The sequence below is a fragment of the Lottia gigantea genome, assembly GCF_000327385.1.
Source record: "Lottia gigantea unplaced genomic scaffold LOTGIsca_29, whole genome shotgun sequence".
Classification (NCBI taxonomy): domain Eukaryota; kingdom Metazoa; phylum Mollusca; class Gastropoda; family Lottiidae; genus Lottia; species Lottia gigantea.
Genome location: NW_008708943.1, coordinates 1,865,752 through 1,893,158, shown reverse-complemented (window position 1 = coordinate 1,893,158; position 27,407 = coordinate 1,865,752). Strand labels below are relative to the sequence as shown.

General features: G+C 32.8%; 1 protein-coding gene across 1 annotated transcript in view; it reads right to left on the bottom strand.

The window, feature by feature from the left end:
* LOTGIDRAFT_232508 (hypothetical protein) overlaps positions 1-25,995 on the bottom strand; it is a gene marked incomplete at both ends in the record, with an annotated part of 28,068 nt that extends 2,073 nt beyond the window's left edge. The window contains 34 exons of the mRNA XM_009056865.1: positions 99-253; positions 413-542; positions 692-823; positions 1,126-1,320; positions 1,741-1,839; positions 2,763-2,942; positions 3,150-4,346; positions 5,064-5,501; positions 6,204-6,383; positions 6,712-7,053; positions 7,690-7,869; positions 8,178-8,270; positions 9,729-9,806; positions 10,102-10,287; positions 10,918-11,001; positions 12,110-12,301; positions 12,776-12,973; positions 13,746-13,796; positions 14,050-14,229; positions 14,428-14,469; positions 16,139-16,330; positions 16,969-17,400; positions 17,777-17,944; positions 18,206-18,280; positions 18,611-18,874; positions 19,150-19,425; positions 19,697-19,909; positions 20,309-20,476; positions 20,799-20,844; positions 21,069-21,187; positions 21,487-21,672; positions 21,932-22,108; positions 24,257-24,568; positions 25,977-25,995. Of these exons, the coding sequence (XP_009055113.1) occupies positions 99-253; positions 413-542; positions 692-823; positions 1,126-1,320; positions 1,741-1,839; positions 2,763-2,942; positions 3,150-4,346; positions 5,064-5,501; positions 6,204-6,383; positions 6,712-7,053; positions 7,690-7,869; positions 8,178-8,270; positions 9,729-9,806; positions 10,102-10,287; positions 10,918-11,001; positions 12,110-12,301; positions 12,776-12,973; positions 13,746-13,796; positions 14,050-14,229; positions 14,428-14,469; positions 16,139-16,330; positions 16,969-17,400; positions 17,777-17,944; positions 18,206-18,280; positions 18,611-18,874; positions 19,150-19,425; positions 19,697-19,909; positions 20,309-20,476; positions 20,799-20,844; positions 21,069-21,187; positions 21,487-21,672; positions 21,932-22,108; positions 24,257-24,568; positions 25,977-25,995 (6,979 nt within the window). The remainder of the gene's footprint in view (positions 1-98; positions 254-412; positions 543-691; positions 824-1,125; positions 1,321-1,740; positions 1,840-2,762; positions 2,943-3,149; positions 4,347-5,063; positions 5,502-6,203; positions 6,384-6,711; positions 7,054-7,689; positions 7,870-8,177; positions 8,271-9,728; positions 9,807-10,101; positions 10,288-10,917; positions 11,002-12,109; positions 12,302-12,775; positions 12,974-13,745; positions 13,797-14,049; positions 14,230-14,427; positions 14,470-16,138; positions 16,331-16,968; positions 17,401-17,776; positions 17,945-18,205; positions 18,281-18,610; positions 18,875-19,149; positions 19,426-19,696; positions 19,910-20,308; positions 20,477-20,798; positions 20,845-21,068; positions 21,188-21,486; positions 21,673-21,931; positions 22,109-24,256; positions 24,569-25,976) is intronic.
* Positions 25,996-27,407: the final 1,412 nt, after the last annotated feature.

Below are 27,407 nucleotides of genomic sequence, written 5' to 3'. Positions count from 1 at the left end.
TTCTACAAGTCTTTTAGAACAATCAGAATCTCTGCCTTCTGATTTCACATTTATCTAGTCAAAATTAAAGTTAAAACAATATTTCAAGCAACACTTACTTCTGACTTGAACCACAAATTTTTGGACAATCGGCACCTCATTGCCTTCTCCGATCTGACATTTATATTCTCCATTGTCTTCTTCAGTAACAGCCTGGATCACCAAGGTACCATTATTATAATCTCTAAAATTATGACCTGCTATAATACGGAATCTGAAAAGACAAAATATCAATTAGATTGATACAGGCTGTATTAAATGAATGGAGTTTTATGTCCTACTTTCTTACTGCACCTTAGTATTTGAAAGACAATCGGAGCCAACTATTACATTGCAAGACAAATAATGATCATATTTAATAAACTAGACTTACTGTTCCCTAAACCATAAAACTTCTCCTTCGTTGGTAAGTTGTAATTCACAATTCAATTCTACTTTACGTCCAGCACTAGTATAAACTATAAAACTACCATCCTCTTGTCTCTCTACTACATTTGGTTCATCTGAAAAACAATTAAACAGTCTTGACGTTATTCCTCTCATAGCTTACATGACCCCATATGGTGAGGGGTTATATATGTTCCCCAATCCAATTCACTAAAAATACTGCTTATAAAAAAAAGTCTTTTAATCAGCTTGTTCAGATCCTTACCATAACAATTGGAACGCGAGGAATCAGATGCTGGTGTTTGTCCGTCACCACAGCAACCATATCTAGAATAACGACAATCACCAAGTCTTCGTGTTACACCAGGCTTTATTGTTGTTCTTCTTGGTGGTGGCGCTGAAGATTAACAAAAATGTATAATTTCAAATTTGTATTTCAACAAGTAAAAATACTCAAAAGTTGGGGGAAAAAATTAGACATGTGTACTAATGTAATATTTAGAAACTGTAATATTTGGGATAAAAGAAGACATATCCAGCATAAAGAAAACCAAGCATCAATGAACTAATGAAATTGAATCAATGAATTCTAAACATTTTCAATAATGCTTTCATCCCCATGGACTGAATGGGATCATGTGCTTTTTAATTCTGACTCATCTCACCATGTGAAATCAAGAAAAAAAAGAAACTAAATACCTGCAGTTGTTACTTCTACTGTTCTACGCTGACATCTATTACTACATTCAACTTGAGAATCAAATCTATTTCCGTTTCCATCACAACCACCATAATAAAATCTTTGACAAAGCCTGGTTTCTGAGTTATAATACCAGTGTATGGTCCAATTACTACATAGTCGCCCACTTTCTTCCTTCATTGAACATATATCTCCTAAATTTGAAACAATCATTTTTATGAAATTTTGATGAAAATTTGATGTTGGTGCCACATATGCTGTGATCAAAGGTCTGGTGAACTTAAATGTGTCATCTTGTCACTGGATTTATGACAATCTTTCTTCATTTGCTCGTTTTACCCTAAACCAGATCATTCAACCCTTTTCAGCACTAATTTTGGAAGCTCAAAAGAGATTTTTTTCAAACAATGAGAGCACAATAATATAAGAAAATTAGCAGTGTGAGGTGCTATACCAAGCTAATGATGGATTGTCATAGGTTTGAATCACCTTCTACTCAAGTTTCTAATTGTTCAAATTTTCGATAATATGGCTGATTCTTTCACAAGATGTCCTAATGAACATATTCACCACTTCCACAAATTGTAGTCTTCAAATAACAGTTAATGACTAACCTGAAAAAGGTGCTCTTGTGACTGGTGGGGCACGGGTTACTGGAGGACGTGTCACAGGAGCTCGCGTTACTGGAGACCTTGTTGCTGGAGCACTGGTAACTAAAAGGTGAAATAATATTTTTGTTTTAGTTTGAGATCTTTTTGTTTTAATTAAGAGATTCACAGAGCTCATTGATATTTATACAAATGATGATGATTTGAAGATGTGATATGTATTGTATTTTGTCTATAGTGTGGATTACCAAAAAAAATACTGGTAGGGTAATTTTAAAAAATAGTTATGGTTATGTAATGGTATTTATACATCAGTAATGTAAATTTGTAATGATTGCTATTGGTAATATTATGTGATGGTAAAGGTAATAATATTGTACTAATGTTATGTGATGGTCATAGTATTAGTGGTGTACATTGAGATAATGGTTTTATGATGGTAGTGTGCATTCAGATAATGGTTTTATGATGGTAATATTTATGGTAGTGTGCTTTCAGATAATGGTTTTATGATGATAATATTTATGGTAGTGTGCATTCAGATAATGGTTTTATGATGGTAATATTTATGGTAGTGTGCTTTCAGATAATGGTAATTGTAATATTGTAGTAAAGTTATGTAATGGTAATATCTATTGGTAATGTTAATTTATGTATATGTAATTTAATGGTTCAATATTTGCAGCAAGTATTTTACCTTGTGAAAAGCAAAATCCCTGCAACAGTAGCATGAAATAGAGAGCATTTCTACAGTAGAGTACAGTCTTTATATAATAAATTCAGTTTCTAAGGCTGCACACAATATACACAATTATACTGTACCTACATTTACTTACATAATGGTCTTATAGTGTTAGCTATACCTTTTGACTAAATACTAATGTACCTACCTTCATTTGGAGCTTAAAAGTAATAAAATCCCATCAAATCATTCAAATTTGAAAATTAATGTTCAATAGTAAGAAAAAATCTAGTAATAATCTAGTAATAGAAACATCATCATGCCTAGAAAACTGAGAGTTATGTACCTTGAGTACGAGAATAGAAACATTTTAAGCGACATTCTGCTTGCTTCTCAAAACGATTTCCGTTTCCATCACAACCACCATAATAAAATCTCTGACATCTTCGACTTGTAGAATTAAAAGCCCAATATATCGTCCAATTAGAACACAACCTACCAGGGTTACTGTCCAATGAACAGTCATCTAAAAAACAACAATCACTATAACTATTCAACAAAAACCATTCACTTCAAACTCAACATTTTCAAACAATGACAACATCTAGATTTATTTAAGATTTATAAAAAAATATCCCACCGATTTTTTTCCAAATACATGTACTCTTACAAGAAATAAATTTTGATATTTTTTTCAAAGAATAGAAACATGCCTTTTCAGAAATTCAGTTACCTTGAACAGCTCCAGAATAACCTTGACTTGAGATGGAATGACCTTGACTGGAATGAGAGTGATGGGTTTCAGATCCTGAATGACTTAGACCAGTTCCAGATCCTGAATGACTTAGTCCAGTTCCAGATCCTGAATGACTTAGTCCAGTTCCAGATCCTGAATGACTTAGTCCAGTTCCAGTTCCTGAATGACTTTGGCCAGTTCCAGATCCTGAATGACTTTGGCCAGTTCCAGATCCCGAATGACTTAGTCCAGTTCCAGTTCCTGAATGACTTAGACCAGTTCCAGATCCTGAATGACTTTGGCCAGTTCCAGATCCTGAATGACTTTGGCCAGTTCCAGATTCTGAATGACTTAGTCCAGTTCCAGATCCTGAATGACTTAGTCCAGTTCCTGAATGACTTTTGCCAGTTCCAGATCCCGAATGACTTAGTCCAGTTCCAGATCCTGAATGACTTTGGCCAGTTCCAGATCCTGAATGACTTAGACCAGTTCCAGAACCTGAATGACTTAGTCCAGTTCCCGATCCTGAATGACTTAGTCCAGTTCCAGATCCTGAATGACTTAGTCCAGTTCCAGATCCTGAATGACTTTGACCAGTTCCAGATCCTGAATGACTTTGGCCAGTTCCAGATCCTGAATGTCTTAGACCAGTTCCAGATCCTGAATGACTTTGACCAGTTCCAGATCCTGAATGACTTTGACCAGTTCCAGAATGACCATGACCTTGACTAGTTGTTGATTCACCTTGGACTGTTTCATTTTGCACTTGACCAATACCATCTTTTCCTTGAACTGCTTCTGCTTGTCCATGGCTATGATTTGTATTTGAATCACCATGGATATTATCGATTCCAGATGTTCCATGGCTATGGTTTGTTTTGGAATCTCCATGGCTATGATCCATGTCGGATTCACCGTGGCTATGATTTGTTTTTGAATCACCATGGCTATTATCCATTTTAGATCCATCATGACTATGATCCATATCTAATCCACCATGGCTGTGATTTGTTTTTGAATCGCTATGGCTAACATCCATTTCCGATCCACTATGGCTATGATCCATTCCAGATGTGCCATGGGTATGATTTGCTTTTGCTTCACCATGTCTTTGATTGACTCCAGATTGACCTTGACCTGCTCCAGATTGACCTTGGTCCCTTCCAGACACTCCACGCCCTGTAGTGTAACTTCCTAACCATGAAAGAAAAAATATCACATTTAATGTATGAAACAAAACATTGTAGGACTTGTGGGACTAAACTGCTGCTTCCAAAAGACCAAGTCAATTGACTCTTGATAAAACTAGAGGATCATCCATTATATTTAAGATAAAATTTTCATTTTTCACTGAACTGATAAAGAATTCTCTTTGCTTAGAAAAGGCATTTTCAGCCCATGGAACGAAACTTCTGCACCATGCAAGAAATTAAGAAAGTTCAATCAATTGCCAACTGTAAGCTTCTAACTTCACAAAAACACTTGTGAAATTGTAACCCAGCACTAAAAACACAAGACAATCTGTAACTTCAAGAATGAAGCCCAGCAGCAGCAACAAAGCCATGCAAAATTCTAGAACAGAATCTATTCAAAACTCAAAATTAGTTCAAAATGTTTTATCTTAATATGTTTCATCTAGTTCTTAGACTAACAATGAAAGAGTAATTATTAGTTAGGTATGATTGGAAAAAGAAAAACCATCATCTCACCATTCTGTAAAAAAATCCCTCTCTTTTGATTCCTTAATTATTTCAAATTTGTAGAATTATTGGGAAGTGTCTGACCTAAATTCAAAGCAACCAAATGAGAAAGCAAAAAAGATTTATCAAAAGCTACTATCAATTTTCAATCCTCACTCTTATACATGCAGATCTGGAAGCATTTCAAACACAACATGCAAAAAATCTGTACCTGGAGTACGAGAATAGAAACATTTTAAGCGACATTCTGCTTGATTCTCAAAACGATTTCCGTTTCCATCACAACCACCATAATAAAATCTCTGACATCTTCGACTTGTAGAATTAAAAGCCCAATATATCGTCCAATTAGAACACAGCCTTCCAGGGTCGCTGTCCAATGAACAGACATCTAGAAAATTATGGCTATGATCTACTTCTGATGTTCCATGGCTAGGGTTTGTTTTTGATTTAGTGAGGCTATGATCCATTTCAGATCCACCATGGCTATGATTTGTATTTGATTCACCATGGCTACGGTCTGTTTTTGCTTCACCATGGCTATGATCCATTCCAGTTTGACCTTGACCGGACTTTGAATGACCTTGACCCTGAGCAGATTGACCTTGGTCCCTTTCGTATACTCCACGTTCTGATGAAGTGTAACTTCCTAACCATAAAAAGAAAAAATATCTCATTTAATGTATGAATATATTGAAGCTAATGAGTGTAGAGACAAAATAGAATTTCCGGACCTAACTCCTGCTCCCAAAACACCAGACAGCATTTGACTCTTGGTCAAAACAAAGGTACAATCATTACTTTAAAATAAATTGCATTCACTGTTAAATCAGCTGATAAAAAATAATATTTTTCTTTCTATCTAGCTTTTAAAGCATTTTCAGCTCTTGAAATGGAACTTCTGCACCATGCTAAAAACTAAAGTTCAATCAATTGCCAACTGTAAGCTTCTAACATCACAAAAACACTTTTAGCGAAATTGTAACCCAGCACTAAAAACACAAGACAATCTGTAACTTGAAAATAAAAAGCAGCCACAGCAAAAAAGCCATGCAGGAATCTACATTTCATCTTCATTTTTTCTATCTGGTTTTGAGACTGACAAGGAAAGAGCAATTCTTAAATGGATAAGAACAAATTGTACATTTCACCTTGAATAGTCATTGGTGCATGCAGTGTTTTTATTCAAGACCAAAATAGACGAGAACAGCAAAGCAACTAAAATAAAACAAAAAGCACATTTCTTTTCTCAAAATCTACCATCAATTCACTATCACTATCACTCTTCGACATGCAGATCTGGAAGCATTTCAAAACTGTATTTCTTCAACAACATGCAAAAAATCTGTACCTGGAGTACGAGAATAGAAACATTTTAAGCGACATTCTGCTTGATTCTCAAAACGATTTCCGTTTCCATCACAACCACCATAATAAAATCTCTGACATCTTCGACTTGTAGAATTAAAAGCCCAATATATCGTCCAATTAGAACACAGCCTTCCAGGGTTACTGTCCAATGAACAGACATCTAGAAAAATATATCAGTACTTAACATATATCAATAATAAAAAAAATAGTTTGTTTCATTTCAATTCAAACAAACTGATATCGATTTGAAAATGGCATAGATATATTTTGGATTGAATATCAAATGATGGTACTCTCTGCAACTGTAGTACAATTTCTACCAATTTTATTAGATTAATAGTTAAATATTTTGATGGATTAGGAATCAGATTTGTGGATTTTCAACATATATCATGTCTAAACTACCTCATTGATTTTGACAGCTTTGGCATTTAAAATAAAGAATTTGGTTTTTCCCCTCATACAGTTTTATCAGAAAAGAAACACACCTGCTACAGTTCCACTTCCACTGTGTGATATTTTTCTTCCCACTTGACCTGTTCCAGATTGGCCTTGTCCTGTTCCAGTTTGACCTTGACCTGTTCGAGTTTGACCTTGACCTGTTCCAGATTGGCCTTGTCCTGTTCCAGTTTGACCTTGTCCTGTTTCAGTTTGACCTTGACCTGTTCCAGATTGACCTTGACCTGTTCCAATTTGACCTTGTCCTGTTCCAGATTGGCCTTGACCTGTTTGGGTATAACCTTGACCTGTTTCAGTTTGGACACGACCTGTTCCAGTTTGACCTTGACCTTGATAACCTCTTCCTTGATCAGTTCTAGTTCTGGTATATCCTACCCATAAAAAACAAAAACTATTTGTGGTTTTCAAAATGAAATGCATGCATTTTGCCTCATTCAAAGCTAGATAGAGCAGCCAATAAGCAATTCAAATATTTAAAATTGTTGAGAACTGATTGAGACCTGAAAAGCATACCATAAATTATATATAACCAAACATTAAGAGAGACCAATTGGGATATTAACAAAACTGATGTAAAAGAAAAAAACTGTACAACCAAAAATCTCATCCAAAAATATAATTTGGTATAAACAAGCCGTGCAAACAAAACGTGTGACGAGAAATAAGAAATCTAGTTCATAATTAAGTCAATATTCATGAGGCACTTCTATATAAAATATAAACTTAATTAATCATTTGCAGATTCAAATTAATCAATTGCATTGTTGTTCATTTTTTTTCATGATCTAGAAAAAGAATCAAATTTAAAAAGAACCATTGTAAATACTGACACATAGTTAATGATTTATCTCAGTTAAAGAATACAGAATAAGAGCTTTACCAGCTGATAAACTCAGTTTTATTTATTAAGTCACTTAAGCACTCTCAGCTGATAATAAAATCACCATGTACCTTTCACTATATAAAAATTAATATCACTGCACAAACAGAAAACAAGAGTTATGTACCTTGTCTACGAGAATAAGAACATTTAAGACGACAATCATACTGAGTCTCAAAACGATTTCCGTTTCCATCACAACCACCATAATAAAATCTCTGACATCTTCGACTTGTAGAATTAAAAGCCCAATATATCGTCCAATTAGAACACAACCTTCCAGGGCTACTGTCTAATGAACAGTCATCTACAGAAACCACAACAAAATTAGAAAAAATTAATGATATGCTTCATAAATTGTGGTAAGGAGGTCTTGCAACAGACAGTTTTCATTGTAATTTAGTTCGAGAATATTCAAGGTTTTTTTCCTGAAGGTAACTTCACCAAATGTGCATTTTTATCATATTTAAAATAATTTGATGGTACAAAAAAACATGTCTAATCCAAGTAACCATTGCTTTTGTATTCCCCAACTAATGCAGATGTTCCAGATCCATTCCATTGATTGATCAATCAGATGACTGTATCAGAAATTGATTCAAAAGTCCAACAGACCTGTTGATTGACTGGTACCAGTCTTGGTGACTCTGTCTACACTCCAACCTTGACCTTGTCTATCTCTTCCACCAACTCTCCTGTCCTCGTCCCCTGATAAAATAAAGCCATTACTGCTTAATTCAGAACAAAACTAAAACTAGGGCAAAGCTATAAAATCATAACTGCGTAAACCATGCAGAGCCACTGGTATCACACAAAACAAGTCCCAACAACTTTTCAAGCAAAAAAAGCCAAACAGGGAAAAGCCAAATACTCAAAAGCCAAATAATGAAAAGCCAGACAAAACCAACACCATGCAGTACTCCAAGCAAAAAAAGTACAGAAAAAAGCAGCACAGCCAAACATCTCAATCTACCTAAAACTGTAGCATGAGATGAAAGCTTTACGAAACCAGCAATAAAATTTTAAACTAAACAATTTAAACTAAATCTAGAGAAACCAAACAGATCCATTCCAGACTTAACACAGCAGACTACAGAACAATCTAGAAGCTGTGTAGAAAATTCAGCTAAACTAAAAACTAAATAACTAATCAAGTAAAAGCAGGGGTCAAATATTTTTCAAAATATCTCAAACACTGGTAATTCAACGCCATGCATTTGCAGGAAAAATGTATATTTTAATCTTATTTTACAAAGAGCCATGACAAACTTACCTTTTTAGGATAGTTTTAGAACATGCAATAGCAACTAAATTAAGGAATTATCATAACTATGCTTTAGGTTCATATAAGAGTTGAACAGGAATATTCCTAGGAATCAGTTCATTAAAACATTCATGTATTTTCCACAAGGACAAGTGAACCAAGTGAAAATTAAAACAAGTTGAAATTGAACTGTCTATGATTTGAAAAAAAGAAATAACAAGTTATAATCTCCATTAAATTCCCTATTTATTAAATAAAACTACATTCCATGCCGTAACAAAATGACATGTACCTGTTCTCGAGTGTGGTCGTTTCTTGAAACAGCTGTTTTGACAGTCAGCTTGCGTTTCAAATCTGTTTTCATTGCCATCGCACCCTCCGTAATAAAATCTTTTACATCTTTTTTCATCAGAATCAAAATACCATTTTATTGTCCAATTAGAGCACAGTCGTCCACCGCTTTTTGACAGACTACAATCTAAATGAAATGAATGGAGTTTTACATCCTACTTTTCTGCACTCTGGCTACAATCTAAGATAACAAGGTTATGAAGTAACTTTATAAAGCTATTATCTTAATTTTCTCCACTATGTGAACTTTTTTTTATACCTCATATCTTGTTGATTTCATCAAAATCAATACTTCATAACTTTTTTCTCTCCAAATAGCAGACATTCAAAAGAAAATCAGAAAAAACCTCACTGACTCCTTTTGATAATGAAAATTCAGAAAATACAGAAATACTTGAGCTCTTTGTTAAATAAAACAAAAACACCAGATTGCTTTCTCTTTTTCTGTCCACATTTCTGACATTGTACAGAAGATCAGAAATGGGCAACGTAGATGCAAAAAAACCTTAATATTATTTATTTAATAGAGAAGGATATTTTGATGGACTAACCTATGTCACCAGATTCTGATGAAGATGTGCTAGTTTGTATAGGAATTTCTCTTGTAGGTTGCCTGGTATCCGTTACACCTGGGGGAAAACAGAACACAATGTTGAAAATCTACATGAATTTACTAATTGTTGTAAATAATGTAGTGAAACAAACCAGGTAAGCTGACTTACAAAATATTTCAGAAGAAAGTACTATATTATTATATACCTTATCTTTATAATGTAATAAAATTAATATAAAGTGGCATCCCATCAAATACTCTCTCTCGGTCCTGTACTTTTAGTTGGTAGCTACATTTATGATATTGCTAAAAGGATCCCTTAAAAATACCTTAATCAACACCTTCCAAAACACAATCTTTAATATGTATACCTGAGGTAATTTGACGTTGCTGACGATAACAGACCTCACGGCAATTCCTGCGAGTTTCAAACCTATTTGTGTTACCATCACAGCCCCCATAGTAAAATCTTTGACATTGACGACTTTTAACGTTAAAATACCATTTAATAGTCCAATTACCACATAATCTTCCACTATCTTGTAGAAGCGAACAATCTACCAACAGACAATTTTTATTTAAAGGAAGTTGAAGGAGGTTTTCTTAATTTTGTGTGTGTATCAGGGATACTGATAGCATCAATTAGCACCATTCCAATTTTCAATTAGAATAAAACTAAGTGTTCGATGGAGTCACTAATCGGGAAGGGCCTTACGTGATATGTGATGCATAATTTGCAATTAGTAACGTCATCGAACACTTTGTTTTAGTGGAATTGCAGGAACCACAGATGTCTGGTTGAAAATTGAAATGTTGCAAATTGAAAATCTGTTTACAATCCCTTTAAAGTCAAGAACTTCATCTTTTAAATTCATAAACTCAATAGATTTTGATGATTTTTCCAATGCTTAAATGTTTAAATAATATCTTTCATCTTTTTATCAATGAAAACATTTCCTAATTTCCATCAACTGATCAAAAAAGAGCCCAATTTGCTTCAGTTGGTCCACTACCAGCTAATGAACTTTGTCCTTTGTAGTCGTCCATTGGCAGTTTTGCTTTTCAACGGAGTTGAATAATACTACATCTGTCATTCTTTGGTTTTGACTTTTGGCCATTCTTCATTTTTTCTTTTGACTTTCAATTCAATTTTCAATATGGCTCTGATCATATCAGCTAGAACTAACCTATCTCACTCTCTGCTGCAACCTTCTCATATTCTGTTGATGTTCTGATTTGGGTTGTTGTTTCCATAATTTCTGTTGTACCTTCTTTGAGGAAATCAAATTTTGTTAAATAAGAATCTAGATATCTTTATCATTCACATTTATATTCTAGATTGACTTTCATAATAGAAACCATTGCTTTCAACATTTCAAATATATAAATTCATTCAATACTAAGTTGAAAATTTCAAAACATTATTCAATATACTGTAAACAATCATGTAACTGTAAACAATCACGTAACTGTAAACAATCTACTGTAAACAAACATGTTACTGTCAACAATCATGTTACTGTCAACAATCGTGTTACTGTAAACAATCATGTTACTGTCAACAAACATGTAACTGTAAACAAACATGTAACTGTAAACATCATGTAACTGTAAACAAACATGTTACTGTAAACAATCATGTCACTGTATCATGTTACTGTAAACAATCATGTCACTGTATCATGTTACTGTCATGCGGCCAAATGCAAAACCACATGTTTATTACACATTCAAAAGTTTGTAATTTAGACATCCATGCAGAAGGGTATGTTTTAAGATTTTGTCATGTTACTAAATCTAGACTGATAAACACATTCCTTATATTAAATCGCTACATCAGTACCCTAATTATTGACAGTAATAGGTTAAGGGATAGCATGACTTCAACACAAGCAACTAAAAATTATTTCTAAAATATACTAATATCTCTTAAAATGTTTAGATAATAACTTCGTCAAAAACTGACACACCATTTTGTACAGCAGACAACTAAGGGAAGTAACTAAGGTTAAATCTCTATTATAATTAAATAAGTTTGTCACAAAATATACTACTTTGAACATGGATAACTAGGGAAAGAAACTAGGGTTAAATTTCTATTTGTAATTCAGTTTGTTCATTACCAAAAAGAGCATGAACTTTGAACTTTGTCAACTAGGGATAGAAACTAGGGTAAAATCTCTAATGGAATTAATTAAGTTTCACCACAAAACACACTACTTTGAACGTTGCCAACTAGGGGAAGTAACTAAGATTAAATTGCTAATGTAATAAAATTAATTTGCCACAAAAACTCAATATTTTGAACATTGTAACTAGGGGAAGTAACTATAAATGTCTATTGTCTTACTACTCAAATGGAGCATTCACAAAGGTTACCTTCAGTTGTATTGGATCTATATTTATGACACATAGAGTGACAATCTTCTGGGTACAAAAACTTATTTTGGTTGCCATCACAACCACCGAACAAGAATCTGCGACAAGCATGAACTTCTGTATCGTAATACCAATAGATCTCCCATTTGTCGTAACATAGAAGCCCACTATCAGGGTAGTAAACACAATACCCTGTTGGGATGAAAAAGTACAATTTAGTCTTACATTACGATTCAACACATAAATTGTATGACTCATGGTTGACAGAAAAAGGTTAGCTTGAGCTAATCTAAGTCAGATTTTAGTTTCTTGGTTTCATTCTATCCAAGAAGTAGTTAAATATGTCAAAGACACTGATAATTTTCAGCAATCTTTACTCATATGTATGCTAAATCACCTCAGCCTGCCACAGTTATCATTGCAATCGGGTCTGAAGTCTACTATAAAAACTAAAACCTCAGTTGTGAAACGGGTGAACAGTAGATTAGAGGGTCTGAGAACCAGTTTCCAGAATGACCAATACTTTCAATTGTCAACCATCAGTTTCCAAGACAACCAACCACTGTCATTCTTGATAAAATATTATAAGTAATATAGTCTGAATTCCACTATTGTATTACAAGAGAGTCACACAAACAGTTGAAACAACTTTTTCAATTGACTAACCTGGTGTATCAACAACATAATCATGCTCTGGCACTGCCGAATCATTAAATATCTGTGTCTCATAGTAAGTCTCATTTGAAAAGTTAGGAAAGAATAACGTAATATTCTCTTGTGTTGTTTCATTTCCAGTAACAGTCAAATTTGTATCGGGAGAAACAGACGAACTTGGAACTTCCTCAGGCTTGACTGTAGTTGTTTCTAAATGTTAAAATTCAGTCTTAGTTATGTCACTGAATTTTGATATTTCACTACATGCCATGCAGAATTCAGAAAAAAATACAAAGATACAAGAATTGAAGTCAATATTTGAAGTTAAACATATATATTAATACAAGTTTTAAAAATAGCAAACCAATGTCATGCAGTTTTCATTTGGAGAAAGAAGTCCTTATAACTTAAAAATAAACCAAACGTTATGCATCAATGTTTTCTTCTATTCAGAAAGTTACTTTTTTTCATTTTTTATCATATCATATATCATACGAAATTCGTTGCAAACTGATCAAAATCATTTCAAAGATCAGAATAAAATATGTCAGAAAATTCCTTTCACATCAGTATTTTAACCTTTTCAACTCTATCAGGTGGTTTACCAGCCACATAATTACACAATATATACATAAGCGGCCAGGTTACTGAGTGACATCACACAACATTAACATCATAAGCTTTTACTTATAATACTTGGTGTTCAGTGTATATGTTTTATTTCATTTACACTCAGTGTTCAATGGGTTAACTATTTCTTCCAATATCACATTAGCAACTTAACTTTCAGATGATCTCAATCTATCCTTTTATCACTACTCCTTAACTGAGATGTTAAAAAGACAATGAAGTTATGTATATAATGAAACCTAAGCATGGTAGGAAATGCTAACAATGCTATAAATAAAAAATGTAAAAGATAGGAAATAACATTGAAATAATTTAAAATCCAAACAGCATGCAGTAAAATTAACCAAGATACCTGAGTCTACTATATTATAAGTACCATCAGTTGTTTGTCTGGGACGGTAGTCTAGGAAATAATATAAAACAATAAAGTGATAGAATCCTGCTACGATTTACTGTAAAATACACAACGATCTGACAAGACATCAACTTATAATGTCTACATAAGTTTAAAATACGATGGAAAATGGAGTCAAAAGTCCTTATTTTGATATTGATTATTTATAAAATTTAATTCTTTTACTCTATTCTAATTATACAGATTTATGGTTATCTAATTATGAAATTTAATTCATGCCAAGAAAACAAGAGTTATGTACCTTGTCTACGAGAATAAGAACATTTAAGACGGCAATCATACTGAGTCTCAAAACGATTTCCGTTTCCATCACAACCACCATAATAAAATCTCTGACATCTTCGACTTGTAGAATTAAAAGCCCAATATATCGTCCAATTAGAACACAGACTGCCTGGGCTACTGTCCAATGAACAGTCATCTAATAGAATAAAATTTAAAATCTTTAGATCAAATCACTGTCTTGCAGTCTAGGATTCGGAGCAAATATGGTAAATAATCAACCCCTTTCAACAAATTGTACAGAAAGAAGAATATAACAGCACACTTTTCAATTCTTAATTCTGTCCAAAAATGAGAATTCTCAATGAAATTAAGAATGAAGAAGAAATAGTCTAACCTGATCCTGATACTACTGCGGGTGTGGTCGATGCAGGTGTAACTTAAAAAATAGAAAATTTATTTTATCACATTCTCTAAAGTTAGCAGATTGTGCATGTCTAGCAGTAAATTAACATGAAATATTTTGACAAACAAATTCCCCTTTATTCTGAAAATGAACTATTCTTACATAGTAACAATTATCTCAATAAAATGCATGAATGGAAGAGGTCCATATAAAGTCAAGGGTGTTATGAAGCCAAATTTAAAGAACAAAGAGACAAAATTCCTTTCCACAACAAGAAACATAACTTCCTAGCAATTAATATTGTTAGAATACAAGATGCAAACAAAACAAACCACACCAGAACCAATTAAGGAATCAAACACATTTTACTATATTACTACCAAATCATTTCAGATCGAAACATGTCTGGAATAAAACTTCTATTGCCACTCTACAAGTCAATCACATGCTTCTGATCCATTGTAAACAGTGGGGGAAATCATTTGGAAAGGTAGGAATAGACAAGGTGCAGGATACAGGATTATTGATAGAAAATAGTAGAGACCAATCCTGTACAGATTGTGTCAGACCCATAGATCATATTCTCTACTGTATCAATAATCCTACACTGTACACTGCATCGGACACTATGCCATGTATATTCCCTCCTTTACTCACTGTTAATTTCTCTTTCTTTTATAGTATTATTTCACAATCTACTGTTCAAATAATTGTTAACATTAATTGTTACCAATAACTGTTAACCTCATTCTGTATGAAAATGCACACTTTTCAGGATATAAAATTCTACTTTTTACTTACCTTTACAGAAAGATTATTTCTAATTTCTACAAGATTCACATGGCAGAGGGAAATACATGCTTTCTAGTCTGAAAATCAAACATGTTCTGCATAATGTAAACTTAAATGATGTTTTTTCTTCTTCCAAGGTATTATAAAATAATAATTGAAAGTAGAGCTAATTGTAAATTGTTATTATTGTAAAGTATATGTGTTTGAAAATACTGGAAATGTCATAATAACAGTAAGTGGATTTTAAAGTATTGGAAATGTAATTGAATTGTTTTTGAAAGTGTTAAAAATGTAAATGAAGTGTTCAAAAAGTATTATGAATATACATGGTGTGTTTTTGTATGATTGAAACTATTGGAAGTATTGTAAATGATATGGTCTATTAGTTTGGAAGTATTGTAAATGATATGGTCTATTAGTTTGGAAGTATTGTAAATGATATGGTCTATTAGTTTGGAAGTATTGTAAATGATAATGATATGGTCTATTAGTTTGGAAGTATTGTAAATGATAATGATATGGTCTATTAGTTTGGAAGTATTGTATATGATAATGATATGGTCTATTAGTTGGAAGTATTGTATATGATAATGATATGGTCTATTAGTTTGGAAGTATTATAAAAGATAATGATATGGTTTATTAGTTTGTAATGTTTGAAATATATCATATATTAGAACACTCATGCTCACTTTTGTTATTAAAAATCAACATATATATACATTCTATCATGCTCAATTCAGTTAAAAATCATGTTGTACACCTTAAGGTTAGCTGAAAGAACCTTTTATTCAGGTAGACAGAAATCTAAGCTATCTAGAAAATTCTACATAGCAAATGATTAATTTTATCTTAAAAAGGTTATTGTACAACTTTGGACTAAATCATGCCAGAATGCAGAGTTATGTACCTTGAGGCCGTCTATCAATTTGATTATAAGCACAGCGACTACGACATTCGACTTGAGAATCAAATCTATTTCTGTTGCCATCACAACCACCATAATAAAATCTTTGACAACGCCTACTTTCAGCATTGTAATACCAGTGTATGGTCCAATTACCACACATTCGCCCTCGATCATTGGATAAGGAGCAAATATCTACAATAGTTAATAAAGTGCAACCAAAATATAACTACAACTAAATAATTGAAGACTAACTGCTATGTTCTGTAGGGACGTATAAGAGCCAAAGACAAATTTTTTGAAATTCAAGGAAACAAAATCTTTGAATTTCATTCCTAACAATTATCCAAAAATTATTATCGTAACAACATTGTTCCTATTTATTTCTTTGAAAAGAAGGAAAATTAACATAGTCATATTCGATATTAACAAAGGCAACCACTTTTATTTCCCCGACACAAAATCAGCAGTTAGTCCTTCTTATCATGGAATCTTCCAATTGAAAAGTAAAATTGAAACATTTCATGTAACCCAAGTGCAAAATAAGATGTTAAAGCTTAAAAGAAATATTGGAAAAATTAAAATTTTGAAGATCCCAAAACATATTCTAAAAGTGTAAAGAATCTGAAGTGTAGGAGTCTAAAATTAGGATTCAAGCTTCAAAGTCTAATGAAAACAAAACAGATCATTTGAGTTCTGTTCAAAAAATATTATCTTAGCTTGAATCCTTAACATTTCTATTCAAAAATCTAAAAGCTTTAAAGATATTGCTGTATTTCTAAAACTAAAATTGTAATTTATGAAAATGAGGCTTAAAGTAGTTAAAATCTTACTTGATACATAAGGTCTTTGGGTGTAAGGAGCTTGTGTGTAAGGAGCTTCTGTTGCTGGGGCAACTGTTTGTCGTCGCACACATATATCAGAGCATTCTTCCTCGCTGTCAAAACGATTTCCATTGCCATTACATCCTGTATAGATAAACCTTGTACAGCGTCCAATAGATTCTTCAAAATACCATTTAATATTATAACCTTCACAATCACCGCCTTGTCGAGATAATTTACAAACATCACTTGTCCTGTCAGTAACTGTTGTGTCTTGTCGACGACAGAATCTATTACAAGCATCTTCTGTTTCGAAATTATTCGGATTGCCTTGACAACCTCCATAAGCAAAAGATCGACATCTGCCAAGGCTAACATCATAGAAAAATCTTGGAATATTGGCACGGCAGATTCCTCTTTTAGCAGATAACCTGCAAATTACTGAAAAATTTAATTGATATTTCTAGTTAATGAATGAAGGATAAGTTTTTTTAATATACTTTAGCTACAGCCTATGTAAATGTTTTATTGCTTCTTAATATTTAAATATTATTTTGATTTCTTGGTAAAATGGGTGGATTTAAAATACATAAATGAAAAACAATTGACAATTCTACAAGAAAGCAATTGGCTTGTTTGCCTCCATTACACCAGTCAGCAACTCCTTAATGAATGTAAGAAGTAGCAAACACTTATCTGATTTTATCCAAGTAATACCATGATATTTCTCGCTTGTTATGTTCAATCTGTGATCAATGGCTATAAAAAAACTTTTTGACATGCATGTTGATAAACAAAAAATAAAAAGAGTTCTTACATTCTGGTCTACAGTAGTTTTCACAATCAGCTTTTGTTTCAAAGTTATTACTATTAGCCCCACAGCCACCATATGTAAATGTTTTACAGGTTCCATCCAGATGGTCAAAATAATATCTTGTGAAGAGAGCATAACAATTTCCTGTTTCAGATGGTTGAGCACACACCACTGAAATGAAATGAATTGGTGCGTTATATATCCTGTTGTACCCTAGATACCATTAAGAAAGATGTCATGCAGTGTACAGTGATGGAGACTTTTGCCATGACAGCAACATGCTCTTTTTCCATTTACAAACTCAAGAACGACCTTTAATAAATTACTGTTGATATGTAGATGAATTTGTTAAACTCAACTGGGCCAATATTTCAAATCATAATTTCAAGATGGATTCCCTGAGAATTTAAATTGAAAGATATTTAAATTTACCTCTAGGGTCTGTGGTAGTAACAGTTAATACACTTTCGTTCTTTGGAGGTTTGGTGACTTTTTCAACCACTGTTTCTGAAAGAAAATATAGAAGAACTCTAAGTTCTATGTTTTTCTGCAAAGTCACTTTTAATCTAGCCATTTTCAAAAAATTGTTTTGCAGGCTAATGCCGCTGTCCTGCATGGCGATGCCCGTCTTCTTTAGCCCACATGGTTCAGAAAAGTAGGACGTAAAACTCTATTCATTTCATTTTTCAAAAAACTGCTTTGAGAATGCTGACAATTGAAGCCACAACTGATTCTTCTCCACAGAAACAGGGGCATTGAATGGCAGAATGTGCAGAAATATACTATAAACATAGTATATAAACTATGCATCATATAATAATCATTAAAAATTCATACCTGAAACCTGAACTCTATGTGACTGAAGTTTGCCATGAGGGTAACCACGACAAATATAAGTTCCAGAATCATCTAACTGAGCAGAAGCAATTGTCAAATCACTGATGATACCACGTCCATCAGGGGTTCTCTTGTTGAATATTGATCTGGTGTCTCTGATTGGTACACTGTTCTTATACCAGATTACACGAGAAGTTCCAGTAGCCTGGCAACGTAGATCTAATGGTCGTCCTATCTGGACATTTTGAGCTCCGTTTAATGTCACTGAAATTACAAAAGGCCATTAGTATTACTGCAACTAATGATGGAGTCATAGAGGTTTGTTTGATGAATACAAGGTGAGCAAGGTTTTAAAAGGAATGATCTGGGTCATGTTTTGGTAGAATCAATAATAAAATGGACTTAAAAATGGATAATTTGGGTTAAGAAAGAAGGCAAAAGAATTGCAAAAAACTATTTTTACTTCGTCTATTCCTGATCAATTTTGAAATCAATAATAACACTCATCAATCCTTAAAATTAATTGAAATTAGACCTACCTGAAGGTTCAGAGTCTGGAAGATCAACAGGAGCAGACGTAGTATAGTAACCTGGTCGTAACCAGTAGGGTGTTGTTGGTTGTGTTGTTGTTGGTACTGTGGTAACAACCATTCCCATGCATCGTTCTTCACAGTCAGATTTTAATATAAAATTATTACCATTAGCTTGACAGCCGCCATATTGGAATAGTTTACATTCTCCTGAGCGGTAGTCATAATAATATCGGTCAATCAACGCTCGGCATGGACCAGTATATTTGGGTTCTCGACATGGATCTGAAATAGGAAAATGGACAAAATTATCATTCAGTTTGAAGGGAGAAGAAACTCATAATGGAATAAATGTACATATTATACAGGAAAACAGATAAAATGTAGTAAATTTTTAAAATTTGGTTTAGCAACCACTTCCTAAGTTGCCATCAAAGCCTCAAACAAAAACCACAATGAATAATCTATTAAAACATGATCTATGACAACATCAAACTATATGATGACACCTACCAAGTTCGTAGAGGCACGATGAAAATAAACCTAAGATACATACCTCTACTGACAACAGGTGCCTGTGTTGTAATGACTGGTACTAGTGTTGCCATACAGACACTTTGACATTCCTCTTTAGTATCAAACCGGTTCTCATTACCACCACAACCTGCATACCAGAACCGGTTACAAATCTTGTTCTTCTTGTCATAGAACCACTTTATAATAAATTTACAGTTTATACCTCTATCTTGTTCCAGGTCACAAGGATTCACTGAAATATCAGTTTTGATAATTAGCAAAATTTAATTACATGTCACAGCAATTAATGTTCAGTTTTTTCAATTGATGTTGAATAGAACTTGTAGATGTCTTGGAGAAATTTTTGTTTTACTAGCAGCTTTAACAGTTTTTCTATTTACAGAGAGTTCACATGGCTAATTTTTATATTATTTATATATAATAATATCTCATTTCTGAGAAAATGTAAACTGTCTTTATACTGGGACTATTGACATTCCCACCTGTACATGGAATTTCAAATTTTCCTTAATATCAGAAATGATAGAAATAGCTGGAACTAAGCTTTAAAGTTCAACAATATTTTGACAAGCATATCCAATAAAAGCATTGTCACAAAATCAAGCCAATCTAAATAGCAGTAAAAGCATACCTCTATCAACCCTGGTTTCTCCACCATCAGGAATGTAATCAAGACATCCTAACATATTCTTCCCAGAGGCAGCTGTTACTCCATCTTTACAACAACCAAACTCTGTATCTGCACACAGTTCCTCTTCACCTGATGATTCAAAATCATCACAACCTTCTTTATTCTCTCCTGAAATTACAACAAACCAAGGAATCAAACCCACTGTCACATCAGATCTACAGCTGTCATTAGAGTCATCTTCATCATGATCTCCGTTGCTCATGTGAGTGACTTTAAAAACAAAAGATTCTAATTCTCACCCAAAATATTGACATGAGTATGAGTCATAACTGGAAATGGTGCTATCAGAAAATCTCCTGGCCAAAACTAAATGGACACATTACTGTTAGCGAATCTGATTTTGACATTTAACAATTATGATGATGCGCTCACTGTGAATTTTGTGCTTATATTTCAGATTTTATGAAAAAGTAATGAATCTATCCTCTACCTTGAGCTTTGGTAACCAAATCATCACAACATCCATATTTGGAATCCTGAAAATAATGGATATTAGTCATGAATTACAACTTCTTTTCTGTAGTATGAATTAAAACTAATTATTCTACTTTCACAATTCAATTAAAATTTGGTAGTAAAATGAAATCAAATAAAAAATTTACTTTCAAATGAGGAAATATGGCATACAATTAAAATTTGGCTCAGCTTGACAAAAGAGACGACTAAAAAAGTAATCAACCAATTTTGATAAATAACTCACATGACAACTCTTGCAACCTTCTTTGTTAGGTCCTTCAGCTGGTGTTACACCATCATGGCAACAACCATAAACAGAATTCTTACAAAGGCTTGTTACTCTCACTTCATTTAAATTGTCAGCTGAAAAAAAAAATATTTATTGAAATTTAAGCAACAAATTGTCAGGAATTTTCATACAGGATGCCAATTTCACCCATATCTGACTGTTGACAAGAATTACGGCCAACTTTTCAACCACTAGGTTTCATTTTCTGATGGATTGTCAACAAAAATTGTATACATTCTAATCAAAGGTTTTCTGCAGTTATGATAATCAGTGTAAATTAAAGCTGTAATAGTTTTGTGAAGCAGATCTTGTGAAAAATGCACATCACAGAAAGAAAGGCAAAAGATTAAAGATATTGAAACAAAATACTCACAATCCAAGTCTATGTAATTATTGGAAGAACACTTTCTCTCACAATCTGCTAGATTTCGGAATCTATTCTTGTTTCCACGGCAACCACCATAGGTAAATCTTCGACAAGATTTGGAATTATAATCATAGAAATATCGCTGATGACTTGCTCTACATGGACCAGTTGATGATGGCAGTTTACAAATATCTGGATATAAGATGATTAAAATCAAAATCTTGCAGATTTCTGGATTCCACAAAATGACCTTCACCTTTACTGAGGTACTCACTTGACCTTCAACTTGTTATTGATTTCATAGTTAAAGTGCCATTTGTCTGCTGAACATATTTAAGAGCACTGGTCTGATCAATTTTGTATGAAAATAAAGCACTGGCAAGATGGATAATGAATAAATACAAAATAATCATAATATTTAATTAACATAGTTAAACAAAACAGAACTGACCTTCTTCTTTCACATTAACACAATGTCTCTGGCATTTCTCTATAGTTTCAAACCGATTCTCGTTGCCATCACAACCACCATACCAGAACTGTTCACAAGCGTTGGTTCGACCATTATAATGATATCTGATAGTGAAATTACCACAAGTACCCCTGTCCTTCTCTAGACCACATGAAGCTGAAAAAAAATAAACTTCAACGTCAGCTAATGGTTTAGAGTTTGACCATGCCATTGACTGTTGTCCATCAGTGGTGGAGCTAGGTTTATGTCCGAGGGGAAGCGAAATATTTGAGGTTGCCTGAAGTTCTAATCTAGTTATGAGATTTTTGCCCAAAAAACTTGCTTTTGGGGCTGCCAGGGGGGTGCAGATGCCCCCCCCCCCACCCCCACACAGTTGTCCATTACTTTTAACTCTCAATATTACACAGAGATGAAATACTATCTATAAATATTTCAGTTATTTAATTCTATTTTGATTTTCAATTGCAATGAAATTCTTTTGTCCCTTGTAAAAAAAAAAAGTTTACTTGAATCTTAAAATCTGATCTATTCAAATACACTATGTAATTTTTTAGAAAGTATTTTTTTTAGCCTACCATTATTTTTTCTGAGGCAGATGTTTTTGTTTTGGACATATATTTTCCAAAAAAACTATTTGGTCTACGTTCAGAGACACAGACTGATTGAGTACTTAAAAGTGGGTTTTATCAGGAAATCACAAGATCGCAAAAAGGAGCAGAAGTCCATAAATTTCACAAGTTCTTCAGCCCACGAAATCAGTTTAATTTATGCAAGATATCACTTCAAGTACAGTTTGGTGACAAGAAGGTTATGGCCCCAATAATTCATAAAGACAGAAATAGATAAGAACAAAGTCTTACTACAGGATGTCATGAATATTCATGAGATGATTTTTATCACACTTTCATGTTTTTAATTGTAATAATTTGATAACAATGATATGAATGCATGTTAAAGATAGGGCTCAATCAGTGACAGAGACAGGTTTACGTCCAACTGGGGGCGAAATATCTGAGGTTGCCCGAATTTCTAACCAAGTTATGAGCATTTTGACCCAAAAACATGCCTTCGGAGCTGCGAGGGAAGGGAAGTGACACTGGATCTTCATTTTGAAAAGCAGATTAAACAAATATTTTAACTATATTAACATAATATTGACAATAGCTGTCATATTCGGTCCAACTTGGAATTTTACAATTCGATGTAATCAGTGTCTCTGATGTACAAAAAAGCTTCTAAAAACTCTTTATGATTCCTTCAAGACTCTAAAACTTTTCGATAACACATTATCAAGTGAAGTATAACTGATAAATGGCTTTTAAAATTTTGTATTTCAACATTTTATATTTTTAATAATGTTTATTTAACGTCTAGACAACAGAAATATGATCTCATACTGTACTTTATTTGCAGTGCAATTTTAGATGCATAACAGTTTGTTAAATATGGCCCATGACCTGACAAAGATGATCCACTTTATTAAGACCGCAAATATAATGAATGAAATGAAACAGTGTTTTATGTCCTACTTTTCTGCACCTGGTTGGTCTTTTGAAGACAGAAAATGCCATGTAGTGTGCACTGAGGGAAAATTTGCAGGAGATTGGTTTTAGCCTACTTATTTCAATTGTAGCCTGTAGCACACTGGACTCAGTTTTTGAACCAAGTCAAGAAAATGGGTTGAAAGCAGGCATCCTATGATTGGCAGATCTTCCAGCAAGCTTAGTGACTGAACATGCCAATAAAATAGGTAGTAGATGAAAGTGTAAATTGTGTAGACAGTATTTTCAAATGAATTTAGTTTAAAAATTTAATGGGTTAATCAAGGTGTCGTTTTCTCAAATGTGTAAAAAGAGATAATAGCATTTATCATGGTGTACTCAGCATGATCTGTTTTATGAATGAAACATGGCTATAATTTTCTCATTAAATATTGCTATACACACGTTTTACAGATCCTATATCTGATAGTTATTATGAAATATTACAATGTTATGTTGTGTGGTTTGGTTTGAGAAGGGGGCTGTACATGGATATATAACTTTTCAAGCAGACATGGTCCCAATACAATAAAGCATTCTATGACATCACTATCACAAAGGTCCTTGGATATTATATTGCAATAGTGACATCATCAAATGCTTAGTTTTGGTGGAATTGCGAGAATCAAAGAAGTCTAACTTGGAATGTTGCAAAGTCATGGTCAATGATTTCGAAACAAAACAGTTCAGAATGCCTTTTCACAATAAAAGCATAGTTTTGAAAAACATTTCATGATTTAGAAAAATATCAAAGAAAACTAACCAGCATCAAAGTAAGTTTGGTAACCAGGGCAACCTTGTCCGTTTGGTCCTCGAGCTTCAGTTTTGCCATCGGAACAACAACCATAATTACTTTCCAAACAACCATCACCACGGTAATGCTCTGGACATCCTTGACCATTGGGACCTGTTGCTAGGGAAACTCCATCTTCACAGCAGCCATAATCTCCACAGATATTTTCTACCTCCAGCTCACTGCCACCAGGACAACCCTCCTGATTCTGTCCTCTAGCAGGTGTTTCATCATCGCTACAACAACCGTACTCTGTCTTGGAACAATCAAATCTCACATTTTCTGAAAATAAAAATAAAATGAAATAGAGCATGTCATTTTCACAAGCTTATTTAGGCTGATGAACATGGGTAAAGCAAGGCAGTGTGCAATAAGGGACAGTGATGTGTAAGTTAACGACATTCTGATTAGATTCTCAACTGTAAGGGTTCTACAAATAAATATATTCCTAATCAAATATTGAATAGATTGGTAGGAGTAGGAAAATTTTCCAATTCTTCATTATAGCAAGACCAATCTGTGGTACCAATTCTGTTAAGTTATGTCTATAACAGAGAATTTGAAATATGGATAGAGATCAATTAGATGAGTTGTATCGACTCCACTTTAATGCTGAAATCAACCATTTTAACAATAACTGAATCATAAAATAAGGATATAAAACATGGCATTTAGATGAAAACAGTTCAAGGAAGTAGGTTTATCATAAAGTCATAGAAATAATCAAATTAGTTAAAACATTTTATATGTCTGCAGATTTTAACTTTGGTCATATTCTGTCAGCTGGAAATAAAACAGTTATATGAAGGGAAATACCAATGACATGAAACCACTATATTTGTAATCAATGAGAATTTATCATCGAAAAAGATTAAATTTCTGAAGTAATGTTTATAGCTTGACAATATTTCACATATTTTGCATAAAAAGTTTGTATTTCTAGTATAGTATTAATAAATACAAGAGTGGAGAATTTATTGAAAATCGTGAGAGTATAAAATTATTTCAGTGGAGGTTTTCATTTAATATTTTCATTTATCTGTGCAATAAAGCATGTCTTACAGAATTTTTACAGAAAATGCTATAAATTCGATTAAATTAGGAGAATCTATCATTCGTAAACTTTCCCAATCTGTTACTGGTGTCAGCATTTTTAAATTTCTAATTCTGGTTATCTGATACACCCACAATATCAAATGTTAGAAGGAAATACAAGATAACTCAACATTTCACTTCTTATTATCAGTATACTGTATTCAGTACAGATTTTATAAATATACATGTATATATTTGGCTGGATTGTCACGTTTTTTCTATAAACATGGACATGGACAGGCAGGGCAATATCACTTCTGGAAAAATTAACTTTTTGCTACATTTTCAGTTTTTAACACTATTTTATGATATACACTCATAGTAAGAAAAAAACACTACAATGAAATGGAGTTTTACCCTATAATTTTCTTTACCTGATTGGCTAATGAAGATTAGTAATGTCATTCAGTGTGCAATTAGGAAAGTTTTTCCAGTACCGCAACATTAGCCTACACTTTTTAAATTTCCTGTTGTGGAATCTATCCTTCCAGTTGCACTGAGAATTTGTTCCAACGACAAGTTCTATGCAAATGAGTGTCTATATCAAACTGGGCAAGCTTAGATAAAATAAAACCACTATAATTTGATAAATTACCTCCCTTGAAAGTAGACATAGCAACGCCTCAACAGACATACTTATCTATTATCACAGATACTCTCAAATTCAAATCAAAACTTTTTACAGTATTAAAAAAACATAAAATTACCACACAACTTATCTCCTACTAGGTTCTTATCATCTTTAGACAAACCAAACACTGCCAAATACTTTCATTAAAAAACATTAATAAAGTGTGTCTGCACTCTTAAAAGAGCTGATAAAAACCTGTGAAGAGAACTTTACACTTGAAAATTATTATATAATTATATGGTTCCTTTAATAGCCAATTTCAAAGTTCTACCTGAAATCAAGCCTCTTGTTCCAGAAACCTCAACTTAATAAAATCCAGGTTTTTTGTGAGGTACCTGCCCACCAAAGACATTACCAGTTGCGTATGGTTGCAAATAAGTGCTCATGAGTACTGAACACAACCCAGTTGCATGAGATTTGCACTTTAAACTTAAAGCTGCTGTGGTGTGAGAGCCTGTTTAATTTACAGCTTTAATAACACAGATTCTTAAACAAAACTGAGAAAACTTATTAAATAAAACCTTGAATCAATATTTACAATAAATTTTAGAAATTTTAAGTTTCCATTTTAGATTAAATTGATAGTTGCAGCCAATAAATTATTAGCTGAATATTACCAGAAATCAAGTTTATGATCAATTCTATATTTTATGATCACTTCAAAATATCTTAAAAAACAAAAATCATCAAAATTACTCTTTTAAAATATTGATTTCTTAAAAAGATAATTACATGAAAAACAGTTGGTAACATTGAAGTATCCTTCACTCATATCTTCATTTTAATTCAATCATTCACTCATTTGTTCATTTTGATTCATTCACTCAGTCACTCATTTTGATTCATTCATCCATGTGTTTATTCATTTTGATTCATTCATTCACTTGTTTCTTTATTTTGATTCAGTTATTTATTCATTCACTCACTCATTTGTTCATTTTTATTCATTCAAACATACAAATCACCATTTTAATTGCATTTATTTGGTCAATTTACTACATTTTTTCTCATTAATTCTCAGTTATTCATTCATTTATTCAACTTTTTTGATTCGTTTTTATTCAGTTACTGCTTTCTTCATTAATTCATTTATATTCATCATTTCTTCATTTATATTCATCATTTCTTCAATCAACATTTTCACCTCTCATGTATACTAACTAATATCTTTTATACTGTTAACATCATTTTATTGTCTCTTTAATCAAAACATCTTACAAAAAAATTGTTTTTCACAGTCCTGTTAAAATATAGTCAATGAATTTATTGATTAAATCTATTTATACATGAAAGTATTAAAGGAACAGGTCAAAAAGATTGTGTTTGCTGAAATTCTGCTTAAAGAGACATGTCAAAAAGCTACAAACAGTTTTTGAATTTTGAAGAACGAAACAA